We start from the raw sequence: 15,023 nt of genomic DNA on the forward strand, positions 1-15,023 counted from the left end.
TTTCCAGTCCTCCCCCAGCTGGGCAGCCAACCCCTGCAGGGTTCCTGCTGCCCCAGCCAAGGACCTGATCTGATCCCCTCGGCTAAGGGTGAAGCGTGGGCAGCGGAACAGAAGGCACTTGTCCAAGGTCACCCAGGAGGCGAGCAGCCACCCTAAGGGCTGAGAAGGGCTGAGAAGGGCTGAGAAGGGCTGTTCAGCCACGACACCAGGGTTAAGGTGCAGACTGCCCCATGCTCCCCACACCCCAGCATCGATCAAAACCTTTGCGCTGCCCCTTCCTTTCGCAACCACCTGGCACCCTCCTGCCCCAACCCTCCAGCTCCCCAGCACCCCGGCCGGCCCCCTGAGCAGCCGCTAGGAGCCCGGTGGCAGGAGGCACAGCGCTAATCCCAGCTGGCGACACGAGGCGGGGCTGCGCGGGGCAGAGCTCAGCACATTCCTCCCTGACAGCCGCCGGGGCACGGCACCAAGCTCCTCGCACCCCAACCCCTCGAGCACGACGTGTGTGGGACAGACGGCTCCGCACCGAGCCCAGAAACCGGGGCGGGGACACGGGGACGGGGACACGGGACCGGGACGGAGCCGGGACCGGGGCAGGGCAGGGCAAGGCAGCGGGACCGGGGGCGCTGGGGCCGGGGGCAGCCGCTCGGTCTCGGTCTCGGCCCAAGCGGGGTGGAGCAGGGGGGGGTCAGGGAGGGGCGGCCGCGGCCCTTACCGGCTCCGGGCCCTCCCCGGCTCCCGGCCGTCCCCGCCGAGCTGAGCCCTCGCTCCGGTGGCCGCCGGGAGCCCGACAGGCACCGCCCCCCCCCGCCCCGCCGCCTGCCGGAGCGCGCCGCGCCCCGCCCGCCCCGCCGCGCCTGCGCGGCCCCTGCCCGCCCCCTTTTACTTTTTTTGCTTTAAATAATGTAATTCCCTTTAAATAATGTAATTCCCTTAAAGCACCGAACTGAGTCACGGCAGGGTGGTGATAGCAAAGCACGGCGTGGGGTTTATAGGAAGCACTCCAGGCCCTTAGCCTGCTGTGATTGCCTGCTCCCTATGTAGCCAAAGAGGCACAGCAACAGGGGAACTGAATTTTCACCATAAATCGGTTCTGAAGGTATCGCCCCTTCAGCAACAGAAGGGGAAAGCTTATGGAAAAGGAAGGGTGGCACAAAATAATATAGGAGCTTGATCAAATGTAACTATACATAGCTTTCGCAACCAAGCTGCAGATAAAGCCGTGGGAGGCTGTGGTCTGCAGCCAGAGAGGCGCGCCCCGTGGGTCAGGCTAACCCTAAACCTGGTGGCAGAGCTCAGGTCACGTAGCAGCCAACTGCGGCATCGGTGCTCGTGGACCTCTGTCACTTCACGTGACGTGATTGCGCCGTAGTTCAATTCCGAGCTGCACCTGCAGTAACCCACTTCGTAACAGGCAATGCCTCCTGCATAAACAGGCTTAGCAAAGGGTGATTTTTGCATGAGGTAAGTAAATGTGGCAGCAGTCCTAGGACTGCTCCCAGAACTTAGCCCCATGTAACAGCCTGTCTAGAAAAATGACAGGCATCATTTAATTTTATCGGTCATCGCTCAACCTACTCAAATTAATAAAAGACAACTAGCACAACAGGTATTATTGATATATTTCACTGCAGTTAGTGGTCAAACATTGAACAACCATTACTGTATGTTACAGTGAACACTAAAGATGCCACGCCCTGCAGAGCTGATGCAGGAGAAACACTTCCAGCAGCTTTCAGATTTCATAGTGCGTCACCACCGGTGCCTCTTTATTGGGGTCTCCTCCTCTCTCCAGATACAGGTCATTGAAGGGATACTGCTTCGGTCCCTATAAAAGCAGAAACATAGCAGCAAATATATGACATTCAAACAAGCAACTAAAGGGGTAAGGAGAAAACATCTCATCCAGTTCCCACCACTCTCCCCTACTTCCTCCCTTACCTCCCCCCAAAAAGGCTTGTCAGTTACAACTTAAAATTCATATTTAAGTGCTTCGGTAGGAACATTCCAGACTTTCCTTGTACTCTAATATTCAGACTTTTTTTCTGTATAAATCCATGTCCTTTATCAGAAACACCAAACATTTGATCAACCAACAGCTCATCTCCATATGTTCAGACTTATTTATCGAAAGTATTCCGAGTGATGCAGATCATGATATAACTTGAAACATAGAGCAAAAGAAGAGGAAAAAACATTCCATGCGTGCGCGCGAGCACACACACATACACAGAGCAGAATGCCCAGACCAAAGGAAGGATCCTGTAAGAAAATTAAGAAATAGTTCCCCAAGAATGGGAACTGCTCACTGAGACAATCTGTGAGCTGAGCCAAGCCAGCTAACGGAATAATTCAGATTGAAAGAGGCCTCCCTGGCTGACAGCAGGGTTTCACACTCACACTCACTCAGCTTCAGCAAAAACACCTTTCTGCCATCAACACTGACAAGCAAGAGCTACTGTTCCGCCCTTTACCCAAGGGTGTAACTCACCACAGGCCTGTAAGATGGGTAGAACTGTCCAATGCCAAACATGATCAGCATGGTACTCAAAAACACGAGGAAGTGTTTGCGCATAGTATGCCATGGAATTTGAGTGGGGGATGTATCAAAACGGTTCCGAATATACATGTCAAAGTCCCAGTGCATCTAAAGAACAAAGGAAAAAAGACTACACATTTACCAGCAGTACTCAAACTGCTCTTACCTAGGAGAGAAGCATTTACAGCATTCTCATGCACAAAACTGCCAGAAGCTATGCTTCATGTTTCACAGAGGCAATAAGTCACCTATAGTCACGGCAAGTTGTTGATTACAGTAAAAGTCAAGACTCCAAATACCTTGTTTATACCTATATGTTTATACCAGGCAAGCATGCTTAATTATAACATACCAGCAGCTTTTATTTATCTGCATAATCACTCCACCTTAGATTTGCTCCCCAGCGCTTCTGAGAAGGCATGGCAGAAATTGGCCACGTCCATCTGTTTATGGAAGATCAGTCACACACCTCAGCAGAAGTAGCACTTATTTCAAACAAAGAAGCAACTACCTGCCATTTGGAAGCTGGCTTCTCAAAACAGGCAGAGCACCTGCTGCTGCTGCTCCATGACAAGAGCAGGGGCAGTAGCAAGCTGATGCCCTTCTTGACTGAAACAGAAGGGCATTCAAGCTTCTGCCTCAAACCATACATAGGAAAGTCCTAAGCACGTTCTGTCTTGTCTCCTTATTATGGGAATTTATTTATTTTTGGAAGCAGAGAATTCATTAATTTGCAGCTCAGGTACCTCTAAATTCCCCACTTTTAAATTTTCATACACAGCCATTTTGCTGTGTATCAACCCCAGAGAGCCAGACTGAACAGAGTTCAGCTGCCTAAACAGAAGCATCTGCCAACACCTACAATGCGCCAGTATATTCCACTACGCCCCCAGCTGCTGACCCCACATGGAAATTTCAGACCCCCTCAGATATGCAAAAGGCACTAAAACCTGAGATTAAGCAACTGAATCTGAGCATTATGGTGCCATCCCTAAAATGCAATGAGGTATTAAGGACAATGTATGGGCAGGAGGCCTTGTTTTCAAGCACTTGTTCAAACCTAAATTAAAGCTATGAATTATAAGCAAGAGTCAGTTCTTACAAGTAAAGATCTTATCCCACCTCAAGGGCCCAAGTAACTATACAAGCATTCCTGTACCAAGCAATGCAGAATCACTGCAAGGTCTTTCATGTAATTGCTTCTGCAGTCATTGCAACATAGACTTTAAATTTTACTGTGGTGCACACGAAAGGGTGCTCTTGCATGCTTATACTATGACACATGACAGACACGTGCTTACATAATCTCTAATTCTAACGAAAAGCATTCAAATTAATTACCAAGTTCAGTAATCACTGCTAGATCTCAGTCCTTCACAGAAAGACCACGTATTAACTGAAAGTTACTCCTGACATGGATCTTGAAGAATTTAGATTTTGCAAGTTGATGTAGATGCTCTGTCTGTCCATTTCTTTTAAAGCTGTCTTGCACACTTTCTTCAGAGAAAGCCTCCTTATTTCTATTCTATCCCAGAAGAATTCCAGAGTAATAAAACAGCAATACCTGCTCCCATTGGACTAGAAGGACTTTTACACAAATGAGGGCTTCCTAGCTAGATGAACCTGAACTAAGTTCTGATACCGAGACAGATCAGGCAAAGAAAATGGAGAAGCCTTTCCCATTGCTGCAACAAAACTTTAGTTTGTAAAGTTATTCTTACAGGTAATGAGATGTTAACATTCCTCAGCAGTTCCATAGCAATTGTTTAGTCTGATGACCACAGCCTAAACTTACTTCTAATTGACTGTCCCTGTGTTGTGCATAGGCAACACACCCCTGCAATCGAGGATGCAACTGGACAAAAAATTACAAATAAAGCACTAAGGAGACGTGTGTCAGTATTTAGTGATAGTAGCATTAACGGAATGAAAACTGCTGCTGGCATTCTTACCGGCTCTCCCCAGTTATGCCTCATATCTGGCTGGTCCCACTGGTACCAGGGGTCTCTCTCATGAGCAGAGCGTTTAGGGAGCATGGGATAGTCACCATACCTGTGACAAACAGGTACACAGGAAACAATCAGCTAAGAGAACTGCATTAAGTTTTGATATACATTGTATAAGATGCTATAAAATAGATAAGAACACTTTCTACGGATCCTGAAGTATGCATAAACTTTTTTTTTTTTTTAAGTACTCACATGCAACTTGCACAATCATCACCTTGATAGGAGTTACTGTAACAAATAGCATACCTCAAGGTGTGCTTGTCAGGTAATGATACAGGGGAAAAAACTATAAACTTCACTGAAATACAGAATCCTTCTTGCTTACTATTTTACTAGTCTGAATACTTCCCAGAATTTAAGCTTCTGAAATATTTATTCCATAAACTGAATTTACAGAGTTTATCCCTCTGATTACAACAGCATATAAAGTCTCTCAGGGGTATCACATTTACACAGACCTCCCATTCATTCTGTTTGCTTCTGTTTGGAGCATTTATGTGTTCCTTCTGAGCCATAAGCTCACAGCACGCCATCCATCAGTACACAACAGCGCAGACTTTGAGGCTGCTGCAGCCCCAGGGGCACAAAACCCCCCAAGCTCACCCTAAGCCGTCGTCGGGGTAGGGCTGGTAGTCCTCCACCCTCATGTTGTACTTCTTGGCAGCGGCTGCCCGCTCCTCCGGCGTCCGCGGGTAGGGCCCAGGCAGCATCTCCGAGGACAGACCCGAGGCTGCGGGACAGCACCGAGGCAGGGTGGGTGCAAGCCGAGCTGTGGGGCCGCGCTGCCCTCCCAGCCCCACGCCCCCACCCCGCAGCCCTCAGGGACCCCTCCCGCCTCACCGCGGCTCCCCCCCGAGCTCCCCCATACCCGCCCGGGCTCCCAGCGGCGCTGCCACCCGCAGCGCCCGCAGCCGAGCGGCCGCCCGCTGCCAGAGGACACCGCCGAGCCCGGCCGCCGCCATCGCCCCTCCTCCCAGCGCGCAGGCGCCAACGACGGCGGCCGGCGGGGACAGAAAGGCTCGGGGCAGCGGTAGCGCCAGCCCGGCCCGGCCCGGCCCGGCCCTGCCCGCCTGGGGTCGCTGCCCGCCGCCGCCGCCGCTCCCTCCGCCCGTCTCCATGGTGCCCCTGCTCTCGCTTCCGGCGTTGCTAGGGGCGGGCGACTTCCGCTTCCGGCGGCCGTCCACTTCCGGGTTTCCCGGTGGGAGGCGGCGATGGCGGCGGCCTCCTCCTCCTCCTCCTCGTCGGCGGCGGCGGCGGCGGCGGCGGGGTGCCGGGAGGGCTCGGCCGCGGGGCCCGGCTGGAGCGAGGCCCAGCTCCGCCGCTACTCCTTCGAGACGCGGCCCATCCCGCGCCTCAGCCACAGCGACCCCCGCGCCGAGGAGCTCATCGAGAACGAGGTGCGGCGGGGCCCGTCCCTTTCCCGTCCCGTTCCCCCCAGCTGTAGCGAGCGTTCGCCGCCGCTTCGGGTCGTGAGAGCTGCGGGAAGCGTGCGCGTCGCGTTCTTTTCTCTCCGGGTGGGAGTCGCGGAGACGTCTGCGCTTTTTGAAATGAGAGCGGCCACAGATGTGGAGTTTGTGTTGCTGCGCTTCTGGTGGGGTTCTGGAGGACGAGCGCACACTAGTTTTGGTAAAATTACCAGGTTTTGGGGAGACAAACCTGCAAGAAGGGAGGTTGCGTGTGCGTAGCCTGGGAGCAGAGCAGCTGTTGTTCTTATTTACGTCTCTGTGTTTACACACGAGGAGGCAGGTGGCTACCTTTGTATAAAAAAAAGTGGTTCCTTTTTAGCGTAAGAGGGATGAGATAATTTTAGCTTTTGGATGGCTGTGGGTTATCTGTGATTCTGTAGGAACACAGATGGGTGCCGTCTCCTTTTCCATCCTCAAAAACATCTTTTTGCCAACATTTACCACTTAATAGCTGGAAGCGACCGAGGAGAATTTACTATGTCTCCTCGCTACATGGCAGGACCAAGCAGCCCTAAAACGGTTCCCAGCTGCTGTTTACCTAACCTTGCGTGTCAGAGATCAGCCAAGTAGGTAGCGGAACCTATCCCATTGCTACTAGGAGCCTGCTGCAGGAGCAGGCCACCACTCTCTTAAAACTTCGTATCATATTTTGCATTTGTCTGTATGGATCAAGGATCTTATCACAATAAACACCTCTTCCAGTTGCCCATGTACAAAGGGAATTTGTGGGGTTGCCGTAACAAATGCGATCATTCTTGAGTTCAAAAGGTCCTTGAATCAATAAACTTCCTGTTTTTCTCCAGGAGCCAGTGGTGCTGACAGATACAAATCTGGTTTATCCTGCTCTCAAATGGGACCTGGACTACCTCCAGGAAAACATTGGCAATGGGGACTTCTCAGTGTACAGTGCCAGCACACACAAGTTTTTGTACTATGATGAGAAGAAGATGGCCAATTTTAAGAATTTCAAACCCAAGTCGAGCAGGGAAGAGATGAAGTTTGCAGAGTTTGTGGACAGACTCCAGGAAATACAACAAAAAGGGAGTGCTGAGAGGTAAGTGGTATGTGGAAGTCTCTCCGTTTCTGCAGGTCTATGTACTGGGTATGTTTCTCTTCAGTGAGTGTTGATGATTAAAACCTCTCAAACTTTTCATTTCTATAGGCTTTTCCTGCATAGCTGCTACAGCTGTGTTACCTGATTAAAGAAAGCCATGCACTTAAACCATCAAACTGTTCAAACTGTATGTCTACAGAGATTCTTTCTTCTCTGTTCATGGCAGGGTTTGGATAGAGAAGGCACTACACCTCACTTGGTTTGGGCAGACTGTGCTATTGGTAGAGGAGCTTAGTTGCAGATAGGAAGGCTGGATGGAAACATGCTCTTTTTCCTCTCGGCCCTCACAAGCTTGTAGTAGATGAGGTAACTCATTGCAGGTGACTAGAAGTGGTGACATTTATATGGAGATCATTTGTGAGTGTTTTTGATACTTGATAGTGGCCAATCTGGTAAGGGCTTCCTCCTCTTGCATGGTGAGGTGTTGTTCTTGATCTAAAATTATTTTTTTCCCCAGTGATTGTTCATGCAGAGTTGTGTTCTATTCCATTTTGTACCAGAGAATCACTTGGCAAAGAGTGTGGACTTCTGGAAGCTCTTCCCTTCCACAACTGTTTATGGTGCTGATAGAACAGAATCTCTGGAAGTTCTCTCTCTCTGTTTTTAAAGTCTTCCTGAAGAGATGCAGAGATGCATCTTTATGTTCATTACAATGCTTAACATTTGATTCTTGCCTTCCCCTGGGGAAATACAGGCTATATCTGCAGCAAACCCTGAATGACACAGTTGGAAGGAAGATTGTAGTGGACTTCCTTGGCTTCAACTGGAACTGGATTAACAAACAGCAAGGGAAACGTGGCTGGGGTCAACTGACTTCTAACTTGCTTTTGATTGGCATGGAAGGTAAGTGGCTTCCTGTGACTGGAGAAGGGGAGAAAGTTTGTCTTTCAAATTGATTTTGCACTAGTTTCTAAATGTTCCTTCGAACCAAGCAGTTTAAAGCTTTTGGCTGGAAGGGGACTGTTGTCATGACTCAACACGTGTTATAGAGAAGAAAAACCCCAAAGGAATAGTGTGCTTGCTGAGAATGCCTGGAGGTCATCTGCTCCTGGAAAGGCTCTGTGTGATGCTCTCAGGGCTGGGTTTTCAGTGATTGCTGATCACACTTTGAGACCTCTTTGTTGGTTGGACACTTCAGATAAGGTAGATTTGAAATGCCTGGAATCAGAGTTTACAAGTTGAGCAAAGTTAGCCTTCTGGGCCTTTCTTAGGAGTGACCAGTCCACCCCAAAGAGATTTTCTCCACATGAAGAAACATTGATTCTTCTACGAGGTATTTGTTCTAATTTGAGTTGACGCACCATGGTAAAAAGGAATTCTATTTCAATTAAGAACCGAATAGAGGGCACTGGAGAACTTGAAGATGGATAAACCCTAATATAACTAGATAAAGTTCCAAATCCGCGTGGAGACTCACTCATAGGCAGGTGCATTGGGAGATGGAGGTACTCCTTGTCAAGTGCAGTAGAGCATTCCAGTAGAAAGTCATCTCAACCATTGGGCCAGGAATGCACACAGTTCTGTGGAGTGGACTGGCCTGGAATCAATGTGGTTATCACATTTGTATGTCCAATTATAATTACTCTGCAATTCATGGCTGTTCAGTTCTGACTGCAGGTATTTTTTTCCCCTCTGCATTCAGTCATATTCAGCTTACAGCAGTTTGTCTTTGCTATGTGCTTTTCTAGCTGAGAAGAGAGAGCGTCATATGAAAGAACTGCATCAACACTTCCATGTAGGTCATAATATGATCAACAAAAATCCTATTATCAGCAGGTTCTGCACAAAACAAGGGATTGATGTGAACCAGTGTGTACTAGTAAAAAGGAATGTCTTCATGGGAGCATGTGATTGTGTGATCTACTTAATGACCCTATGGGGTTAACTGTTATCTTAATTCTAAAACATATCTTAATTTGAAAACACTAAAAAAAAAAAAGTCAAAAGAGCAGTATCTGAATTGGCAAACAGCCTGAAAACAAGAGAGGGGTGTGAAATGACTCGCTGTATTTTAAGATTTGATTAAACTTAACGTCTAGTGGTGATAGTCAAGCTTCATAATCAGTGCCTTAGGCTGAGCAGGGGCAGTTGTGTTATGAAGCTGCAATGACTAGGAGATTTGTTTACTCATTTTTTTGCAAAGCTACTAGGACATTTTTCAAAATCAGACTATTAGACTCCTCTAGACTAATAATAATTTTATAAAGTCCATTCCACAGCTTGTCAGCTAAACATTGTTTTATGAAAAAACTTCCCGTCAACATTTGCCATCTGCTGTTCGTGGAGACAAGCTGGAAATCCTAGTCCTGCAGAGCACAAGTTGCTGAATATGGATTTAGAATGGCAATTGTTAAGTGGGGTAGCAAATGCTCAATAAAGGCTGACTGATGCCATGTTCAGATTGTGACATTTCTGGGGTCATTTTCATTGCTTAGTTTTCTTGATATATGGAAGTGTATTTACTGTCTTCACTCTAGCAAGGAATATAACTTGCTTCAGTCTCTTATAACTGCTTGAGCGTCTTGTTTTGATTATCCTCTGCCCTTTTATGTGTAGGGAACGTGACGCCAGCTCATTATGACGAGCAGCAGAACTTCTTCGCTCAGATTAAGGGTTACAAGAGGTGTATCCTTTTCCCTCCTGATCAGTTTGAATGCCTCTACCCTTATCCTGTGCACCATCCATGTGACAGACAGAGCCAGGTGAGAGTAGCAGATTTATTCTCTGCTTCATTGGGGAAACAAGGGCATTTATGAAGATGCTAGGTGGGGAAGAAGCTATACTAGAATTAAAGCTGCATACCACTTCTGAACTTTGGCAACACCTGAGTTCAAATCTGTTAACATTGAGAATAGATGGAAGAACTGGAGGAGTTCCTGTTTGTGTCAGTTCCTAACTTGCGAGCATTAGGATTATAAACGTCTCCCACTGATAACAAAACTGGTCTGCAGCTGCTGCTTCCTTTGTTCTGGTTCATTTATCGTTTGGTCAGACAGATTTGCTTGTAGACAAATTTCAGGACTCTTTTTGAGGTGGTGGCATTTCTAGAATACTGCAGGAGCTTGCTATGGAATTAAGACAAATGGGGATGTAAAAACCATAAAGGAAAGATCTGGAGGATTTCATACTGAGACCTAATAAGGAGAACTTTCACTGCAGGAAGTTTTTCCTGAGTTTCTTACTATTCTCTCGTGTTAGGTGGACTTTGACAATCCCGACTATGAGAAGTTTCCAAATTTCCGAAGCGTGGTTGGCTATGAGACAGTGGTGGGTCCAGGGGATGTGCTATACATACCTATGTACTGGTAAGAATGATGACGGGAACTGTGCTGTGACCAGCAAACAGAGGTTTAACAGAGGTTCTTCTCTTTAAACTCTTGCTATGTCTCTTAAGAAAATTTTGTTTTGCTGTTCCAGCAAGTATGATGTTTTCTGTGATAACTTGGGCCAATGTGCTTCAAACTTTAGGATGGGAATGGTAACTCTCCCTGATACATTGTTGTGTGTGTTCTCTACTAACATATGCAAGAAAAAGGTCTGTATTTAAATAAGGAGACTTCATCATCTGTGGTCTTTGTGGTGGATGTATAGGGCCAGGGTTGTCCAATGCAGTTTGAACACACAATGTTTGCCAAATACTTGCCTATAATCTGTAGCAATAGTTTCTGATTCTTTTTCCTGCTGTCCCTGTGCAGGTGGCACCACATTGAGTCTCTCCTGAATGGCGGGATTACCATCACTGTGAACTTCTGGTACAAGGTGAGTGCAAGCTTGGGTAGATCTGTTCCAGTGGACTTCTTAAAATAGAGCTGCATTGGCGTGTGTTGTCATTGCAGTAACTTAACTGTGCCAAATCCTGTGCTTTTGAAAGTTTAAAACTACTTTTTGTATTTCCTGTGGTGTGCAAAGAGCTGGGTGTCTGGGAGAAGGTAGAATAGCCTGTCAATTCAGTAGGCATGTAATGAGTTGCTTTTGGTATTTCAGGGTGCCCCAACCCCAAAGAGAATTGAATATCCATTAAAGGCTCATCAGAAAGTGGCGATAATGAGGAACATTGAGAAGATGTTGGGAGAAGCCTTAGGAAATCCACAAGAGGTACAAAAGAACTAAATAGTTGTTGCTGTTGAAATGGTTGTAGGTTCATGCAAAACTCGACGTCTGCTTATTTGGCTCTGCAGACATTGTCACAGCATGGGTAGGAGAAAGCAGCATTCATCTTTTGCTGTGACTGGTTCTTCATGCTGTATTCAGAAGGTCCTTTGGCTAGAAAAAAAGCAAGCTCCTTAACTTACACTTCCAGAGAGGAAAACTACAGGCGATGGAATAACTGTTCTCGTATATGGGGGAAGGTGTATTTTGGCTTTGGGCATTGCCAGGGAAGCGTTGCTCTCAAACTGTCTTAAGTCTTCTATGCGGCAACAGTACCCAGTATTTGCCAAAAATTAAAACCATTTTACCTGTTGAATCTAAATCAGTTAAACTGGAAACAGCTTTTCAATAAAGTCATATACTTCCCTTGTAACACATCCCAGTCATCTCTGCATTTTTTGCAATTTTAACCAACTGGTATTTCAAAAAACAGTACATTAAAGTACTAATACATGCTTTTGAAGTTCTCGTGTTATGCTGAAAGTGGAAATATTGGATGTGAATGGAAATACTTTTGTGGTTTGTATCCCTTACCACTGTGCAGGAACTATTCTTTAGTTCAATAGCATGAGGGTCATGGCTTTCCTCTGTGGTTATCTTACCACCATAGCATGTTGAAGTTTTTCCCTTCGGGCAATGCTGAGAAATAGGAGTGGTCTTGGCTAGAAACAAAACCTTACAAAACTGCCAGTACTAACCTTCATTCCAGGTGACCTCAAAGACCGGAGAGGGTTCAGTGGGTAAGAGTATTCCTTCTCTGACCCGCAAAAAGCAACTGATGTCTTTTAATAGCGTCTACTGAGAAATAAATCTACGGTGGGAAGTGAAAACACTTCAAACCAATGCTACACGTGCGATGTTTGCTGTCAACTAAAATTGAGTGTTGACTGAGAACTCTGGATGCCCCAGGGTGTTACCTAGAAGATACCTAGAAACCGATTCAGTGTACCTTAGGATCAATTTGCATGCTGACATCCTCTGCCCTGGGCTATTCAGCTCGTAAGCTGTCTTGATGTGGGAGAAGCAGGCTGTGGCAATTGCCACTTGTAACTGTTCTGGCTAACTGTATGTTTTTGCTTTGAACAGGTGGGTCCCTTGTTGAATATGATGATTAAAGGACGGTATGACTAATGCCTGGCTGCCCCGGGTGACTGATGTTGGAGCTGCTTTGTTCACAAGCAACGGAAGATTCTGAGCGCTAGTATTGCACGCAGCACTTAACAGACTGATGGGTTTCCTGGCCCATCCCTGTCCCTGCCCCACTACAACAAAGGGGGCTACTGGAACTGCAAAACCATTAGTACCCCATTCATCCTTCACTGTCATCTAACAACCTCCCAAGAACGAGTCTGCACTTATTGGAAGCTGGATTCATGCTCACTAACTTGTTTTTTTCCCCTTCCTCTGCCCTGTTTGCCACAACAAGGAGCACGGCTTCTGGCACTCGGGTGTGTTGCTTCAGGATTTTCAGGCATTTGAAGAAGAGCTTGGAGGGGAACTGGGATTGATCTTGTTTCCTCAGCCTCATGAGGTTTGGGCCTCCTGGCTGCGTTTATGTGTTGGTGCCTGCAGTGGATATAAGATGGGAAGTTATAGGTTTCACAGTTCTCTGTTATTAGAGGACCTAGCCATGCTCAACTCTGGCACCTTTTTCTATAGTGGAAATGAAACTGTGAGCTGGCCTGTGCATGATGAGCAACTGGACAAATGATTTGATTTCTTCAACGCAAGACTTTCACGCTTGGGACTTTGCACAGGGTAGAGAGAGAGAAGTGAATTCATCTAGTATGTGAGCACCAGATCCCGTGCTCTCCAAATGTCTGTGTTGTAGGAGTCTAGATAAACCTCCTTCATTCTGACAGCAGTTTTGGGGAGTGAAGGCTTCTCTCCTATTCTTGTGGAGCTGTAGTGTGGTTAAAAGGGGATGAAGCATTATGAAGGGAGATGTATAAATGCCAGGCCAAATTTCAAGTCTTCAATGATTAAGCCACATCTTTTAAAAAAAAAATAAAAAATTAAATAAAGCTCTAGGGGCACAGAGAGAGACTGTCAACACAACGTCAGACAGGTACAGAGCCTCCCTTTTTCCCACCAGGGGTGCTGGCTCCTCAGACTAACGTGGGAAGTGCCCTTTTTACTGAAACTGCAAGAACTCGAGTGTGTGTGGCTGCGCACACGTGCGCATGTTTGTGTGATGTTGTGTGACTCCTGTCCATCAGTTTAATCCATGACAGTGTGTGGTTCCTTTCCTTGTACAGTCACTTGAAAGAGGTCAGGGCTTTCCGTTTTAATGTGGTTAAGTTTATCTTGATCCTTCTTGTGTTCTGGGGCTTGACGTGGCAGGCTGGGAAGTGGCAAGACCAGGGCACAGGAACAAGAGGAGCTTCTGGTTGAGTCCTTGGCAATCATCCTAAAAAATTATTTTGCTTTCTTCCACCTCTGCCACTAAAAGCCTTAGGCTCATATGGAGGCTGGCTTTTTATTCCCATGGTCCACTGCACTGCTTTTCCTGGTTTGGGGCAGAGCAGTGGACTTGTATATTGGATGCAGTTGTAATGGGTCCCAAGAGCTAGAGGTGGGAGAAGGTGTTGTATTTTATTGCAAAGAATAGCAAATGTTCTATTGAGACTTCCCATTATTTTCCTTTTTTTTCTGACATAGTATTCTGATAAGTGTTGAGAAGATGGTGCTCAAGAAGTGCTTTGCCTTTGGCTTCAGGCTCCATCTTTTTCTGGGACAGCTCATGTGCCTCTTGCTGTGAGCTTCTCTTGCGCAAAGGTGAAGGACTTCTTGAACAGGAAGTCCTGGGGGATAGTTTTATGGCTGCTTACAGGTCAGAACAAATTAAGTGTAATTGGCAGCTACAGGGCCCTTGATTAAGAAATATGTCCATGTCACCGAGTAGTCTGACTGCCGTGTTATTTGTTGCAGAGTATCCAGAGCTGTGGTTAGATCCAAACGAAGGGCACTCAGCTGGATGCTTATCAACACTCAGCCTTTGGGCATGGGGAAGAAAGTTAGGCTGCTGACTGGCCAAAAGCAAGACCTTCCCAGGAATCCTGGGCATATGTGCGGTCTCTGGCCTTGGTTGAAAGAAGCTCAAATGAAATCCCATCTCTGTGCTATTTATTCAGCACAGTAGTCTCCAGTGCTACTTGTTAGGCACCATCAACTCTTGAAGCTCAGGGTGGGAGTTCACGTCCCATGTGGAGAGAGAATGGTACTTACAGAACTTTAGGATCCTTTTTATCTTTATTTGCCAAAGGTCTAACTTTTTAAGTGAACAGTTTTTGCTGCACTTGACTTCGTGAAAGCTCATTTACAATGCACTGATGGACTGACTCTCCCCTTCCGTTTTCACCTTGTGCTTTCAATGCCCCTTGCCATGGTATTGGGAAGCTGTGTGTGTTCTCTGCTAGGGGTGTGTGTGTGCAGGGGGTGGGGTGTGACAAACACACGGTACCTTCTGAAGTGTAGTTCTTAAATACAACCAATGTTGAACAACAGAACTGTGTGGCTTCTGTTTTGTGAGTGGCTGTATAGGAGAGCTGTATAAGGAGATGTGTGTATGGAGATACTTCTCAGCCTAACTTCACTTTGTTATTCGCTGTTGAAGGCTGCTGGTCTCCAAAGCTGTCTTCAAAACAGCAATACCAACTGCTTTACTGTGTCCTTGAGATTTTTTTTTCCCCGTACTACTCCCATCATCCTGAAAAGAAAGCTGGGAATAAAATGAACATCTTTGA

General features: G+C 46.9%; 3 protein-coding genes across 5 annotated transcripts in view; 1 reads left to right on the forward strand and 2 right to left on the reverse strand.

The window, feature by feature from the left end:
- SEC31B (SEC31 homolog B, COPII coat complex component) overlaps window positions 1-789 on the reverse strand; it is a 31,158-nt gene extending 30,369 nt beyond the window's left edge. The window contains exon 1 of one of the 3 annotated variants that reach the window (XM_082764735.1): window positions 716-789. The gene's annotated coding sequence lies outside the window, so the exon portion shown is untranslated. The remainder of the gene's footprint in view (window positions 1-715) is intronic. The other 2 variants (XM_082764736.1, XM_082764737.1) reach the window with 2 other exon arrangements.
- Window positions 790-1,605: 816 nt separating this feature from the next.
- NDUFB8 (NADH:ubiquinone oxidoreductase subunit B8) lies at window positions 1,606-5,681 on the reverse strand. The gene is made up of 5 exons (XM_082765166.1): window positions 5,417-5,681; window positions 5,152-5,278; window positions 4,492-4,591; window positions 2,492-2,647; window positions 1,606-1,828 (listed from the first exon to the last, which is right to left on the reverse strand). The coding sequence occupies exons 1-5, from the start codon at window positions 5,664-5,666 to the stop codon at window positions 1,736-1,738; spliced, it is 726 nt and encodes a 241-aa protein (XP_082621292.1). The 5' UTR covers window positions 5,667-5,681; the 3' UTR covers window positions 1,606-1,735.
- Window positions 5,682-5,725: 44 nt separating this feature from the next.
- HIF1AN (hypoxia inducible factor 1 subunit alpha inhibitor) lies at window positions 5,726-14,786 on the forward strand. The gene is made up of 8 exons (XM_082765167.1): window positions 5,726-5,945; window positions 6,818-7,068; window positions 7,823-7,971; window positions 9,685-9,830; window positions 10,327-10,433; window positions 10,824-10,887; window positions 11,113-11,223; window positions 12,364-14,786. The coding sequence occupies exons 1-8, from the start codon at window positions 5,760-5,762 to the stop codon at window positions 12,406-12,408; spliced, it is 1,059 nt and encodes a 352-aa protein (XP_082621293.1). The 5' UTR covers window positions 5,726-5,759; the 3' UTR covers window positions 12,409-14,786.
- Window positions 14,787-15,023: the final 237 nt, after the last annotated feature.

The sequence above is a fragment of the Aythya marila genome, assembly GCF_965140915.1.
Source record: "Aythya marila genome assembly, chromosome: 7".
NCBI classification, from domain to species: Eukaryota; Metazoa; Chordata; class Aves; order Anseriformes; family Anatidae; genus Aythya; species Aythya marila.

Excerpts from the sequence above, each read along its gene's own strand:
- NDUFB8 (XM_082765166.1), bottom strand. The coding sequence starts at position 5,666 with ATGGAGACGGGCGGAGGGAGCGGCGGCGGCGGCGGGCAGCGACCCCAG. Across the intron at positions 2,648-4,491 it reads GGCATAACTGGGGAGAGCCG|ATGCACTGGGACTTTGACAT; the intron begins GTAAGAATGCCA and ends TTTGTTCTTTAG. Across the intron at positions 1,829-2,491 it reads ACCCATCTTACAGGCCTGTG|GGACCGAAGCAGTATCCCTT; the intron begins GTGAGTTACACC and ends CTGCTTTTATAG.
- HIF1AN (XM_082765167.1), top strand. The coding sequence starts at position 5,760 with ATGGCGGCGGCCTCCTCCTCCTCCTCCTCGTCGGCGGCGGCGGCGGCG. Across the intron at positions 5,946-6,817 it reads AGGAGCTCATCGAGAACGAG|GAGCCAGTGGTGCTGACAGA; the intron begins GTGCGGCGGGGC and ends GTTTTTCTCCAG. Across the intron at positions 11,224-12,363 it reads CCTTAGGAAATCCACAAGAG|GTGGGTCCCTTGTTGAATAT; the intron begins GTACAAAAGAAC and ends TGCTTTGAACAG.